The sequence below is a fragment of the Crocuta crocuta genome, unplaced genomic scaffold, assembly GCF_008692635.1.
Source record: "Crocuta crocuta isolate KB4526 unplaced genomic scaffold, BGI_CrCroc_1.0 scaffold443, whole genome shotgun sequence".
NCBI classification, from domain to species: domain Eukaryota; kingdom Metazoa; phylum Chordata; class Mammalia; order Carnivora; family Hyaenidae; genus Crocuta; species Crocuta crocuta.
Window position 1 is genome coordinate 1,566,140 of NW_027529446.1, and position 2,701 is coordinate 1,568,840.

The following is a 2,701-nucleotide window of genomic DNA, read 5'->3' on the forward strand; positions in this document are numbered from 1 at the left end:
GCGTGCCCACGGCAGCACCAACACTGCGGTTTTACCTCACACAGCTCCACCGCCTGGATTTTATGACAAGCGTGTGACACGCTCAGGACATTTTAAAAGGCACCTTCAAAGGGTTCCTTAAGTGGTTTCTCCTCTTGACGTTAGGGCTGGATCGTCCTCTGGGGCAGAGCCACCCTGGGCACCCCCCCCCACTCACCCGATCCTGGGAGCACCCCCTGTGATGACCACTCATGTCCCCAGACATCACTCCATGTAGGGCGGCCTGCATCCAGGTAAGAAGTTTCTGTGCAGGTAAAGCACCCACTGCTCGGCCCACGTCCCACCTACCCGAGCCACCTCGCAGGCCCCTCCAATTCTGCCCACCACCCCAGTCAAGCCCGGGCCCCCCTGTATCCCAAGGCCATTTCCAGGTCACCCCCTCTGAACAGCCCATGTGACCGTCTTCCCCTCCCTCCGCACATTGCCAGCTCCCTCCACTGCCCAGTTAAGAGGGGCCTTTATCTCCCATTTATCCTGGGAGCCCACCCCTCACCCCTGGAGCCCGTGCACAGCCCTCAAGGTCACAGTGGGGCAGGGGCATCCCCCACAGCACGACTCCCCGTGTTCCCAGGACAAGCCTTACCACCTGCGAAGTAAGTAATGCCACTGCCCAGACAGCCGGGCCCGGATCGAAACTTCTTCCTCCCCGTCACCCAAGCCACTTTCTGAGCCATTAAGGCACCTATTAAACAGGGGCAGCGAACCCACAGGGTACTTCCTGGGCACTTGTCCTTTATTCTACGAAACCAATACCAACTCCCAGGGCCCACCAGCGAGCACAAAACGTGGTGCTGATGTTTCCGTTTTACAGAAGAGGCGTTGGGACCCAGAGAGGGTAAGTGACTTGCCCAAGGTCACGCAAAGGGTAAGTGGCTCCCAGAAATGACCCCCCAGCTACTGTATTCCCACGACTCTGTCACATGGTCCACTGTCAGGCAGGGGCTCAGAACAGTACCTGGCTCTCCTAGCGGCCCTCAGGGGACGCCGCAAGGTGAGCACCCCGTCACCCCAACCCATACTCAGAGGACCCCTACTTGGGTTTCAGGGGGCCGGCTAGGTGAGGCCAGAACCCACCCCCGACCCCCAGACATCTGGCTCTCAAATCCCCTTAGGGGGCGGGGCTTACCCAGCTCCTAGACCTCAGTCTTAAGTGAAGCCTGGGGGCCCACCTGGAACCCAAAACTTCCCAGTGGGTCCCCAAGACCAGACGTCTCCCCATTCCCCTCTCATCCACTCTGCAGTGGGGCCTACAGCCAACGGGGCTCCCCAGGGCCCGACTGAGGACCTCTCAAATTTCCCGTGGGACCCCCTCCCCGCTAGGACGCCCTCCGCCCCAGCTGCGGGCAGGAGATGAAGCCTACAGCCTAACCACCTCCCCAGAATCCATCAGGAACTTCTGCAGAGTTCCACGGAGAACAGGCCACAGGACTCGCCCCAGGGACCACCCCGCCCCCACCCCAGGGACCCTCCACCCCTCCTCAGGGCCCCATCCGACAGCCCGAACTCCCAGGCTCCTCAGCGGCCGCGGAACCACATCAGGTTTCCTCCCAGGACACCAGAACCCCCTAACGCATCCCCGAGACTCCCCGCAACTCTCTCAGGGGCGTGGCTTACTCTGGCTCACACCCTCTCAGCCGGGGGATCCCCAGATCTTCGCTCACTCAGCGCTCGGGGCTGTCCCATAACCACCAGTCGTACAGAGGACGCCCAGATCCCCCGGGGGTCCCTCAGAGCACGGTCTGCCCCAGACTGCATTCTTTACTCAGGAGACACCCGAAACCCCCTGCGGGCGCCTCGGCGGACGAGGCCCGCCCCAATACGCACCCCTCGCTCACAGGTCCCCCAAAAATCCCCGGGACCCCTCGGTGGGCAGGGCCTGATCGAGGGTGCACCCCTCGCTCACAGGTCCCCCCAAAAATCCCCGGGACCCCTCGGTGGACAGGGCCTGATCGAGGGTGCACCCCTCGCTCACAGGTCCCCCCAAAAATCCCCGGGACCCCTCGGTGGACAGGGCCTGATCGAGGGTGCACCCCTCGCTCACAGGTCCCCCCAAAAATCCCCGGGACCCCTCGGTGGACAGGGCCTGATCGAGGGTGCACCCCTCGCTCACAGGTCCCCCCAAAAATCCCCGGGACCCCTCGGTGGACAGGGCCTGATCGAGGGTGCACCCCTCGCTCACAGGTCCCCCGAAAAATCCGAGGATCCCCTCGGTGGGCGGGGCCTGCTCCAGTGTGCACTCCTCGCTCACAGGTCCCCCGAAAACCCCCTGAGGATCCCCTCGGTGGGCAGGGCCCGCCTGGCCTCCAAACCTCACTCACGGGGGTCCTCGAAGACCCTCGGGCATCCTCGGAGGCCGATGCCCACCCCAGCGTGCGCCCCCAGGGCTCCCGCGAATCCCCGGGGAACCCCCCCGTGGGCGGGGCCTGCCCAGTGTCACTCTTGCGCAGAGGAACCCCCGGGGACCCCCGGGGGCTGGCGCCGCGGCTCCGCGCCCACCTCGCGCGTGGTCACCTCCTCCCTCTCGGAGATCTTGAGCAGGAGCCGGTCGTTCTCGAGCTCGAGCGCGCGGACGCGGTCGATGTAGTGCGCCAGGCGGTCATTGAGCTCGCGCAGCTCCTCCTTCTCCTGCAGCCGCGACAAGCGCGTGGGCGACAGCGGCGTG

General features: G+C 64.5%; 1 protein-coding gene across 1 annotated transcript in view; it reads right to left on the reverse strand.

Annotated features, from left to right (window-relative positions):
* The window catches only part of LMNB2 (lamin B2), a gene marked incomplete at its 5' end in the record, with an annotated part of 15,443 nt that extends 12,743 nt beyond the window's left edge, over positions 1–2,700 (reverse strand). Inside the window, one exon of the mRNA XM_077760621.1 lies at positions 2,536–2,700. Within this exon, the coding sequence (XP_077616747.1) occupies positions 2,536–2,700 (165 nt within the window). The remainder of the gene's footprint in view (positions 1–2,535) is intronic.
* Between the last annotated feature and the right edge of the window lies 1 nt (position 2,701).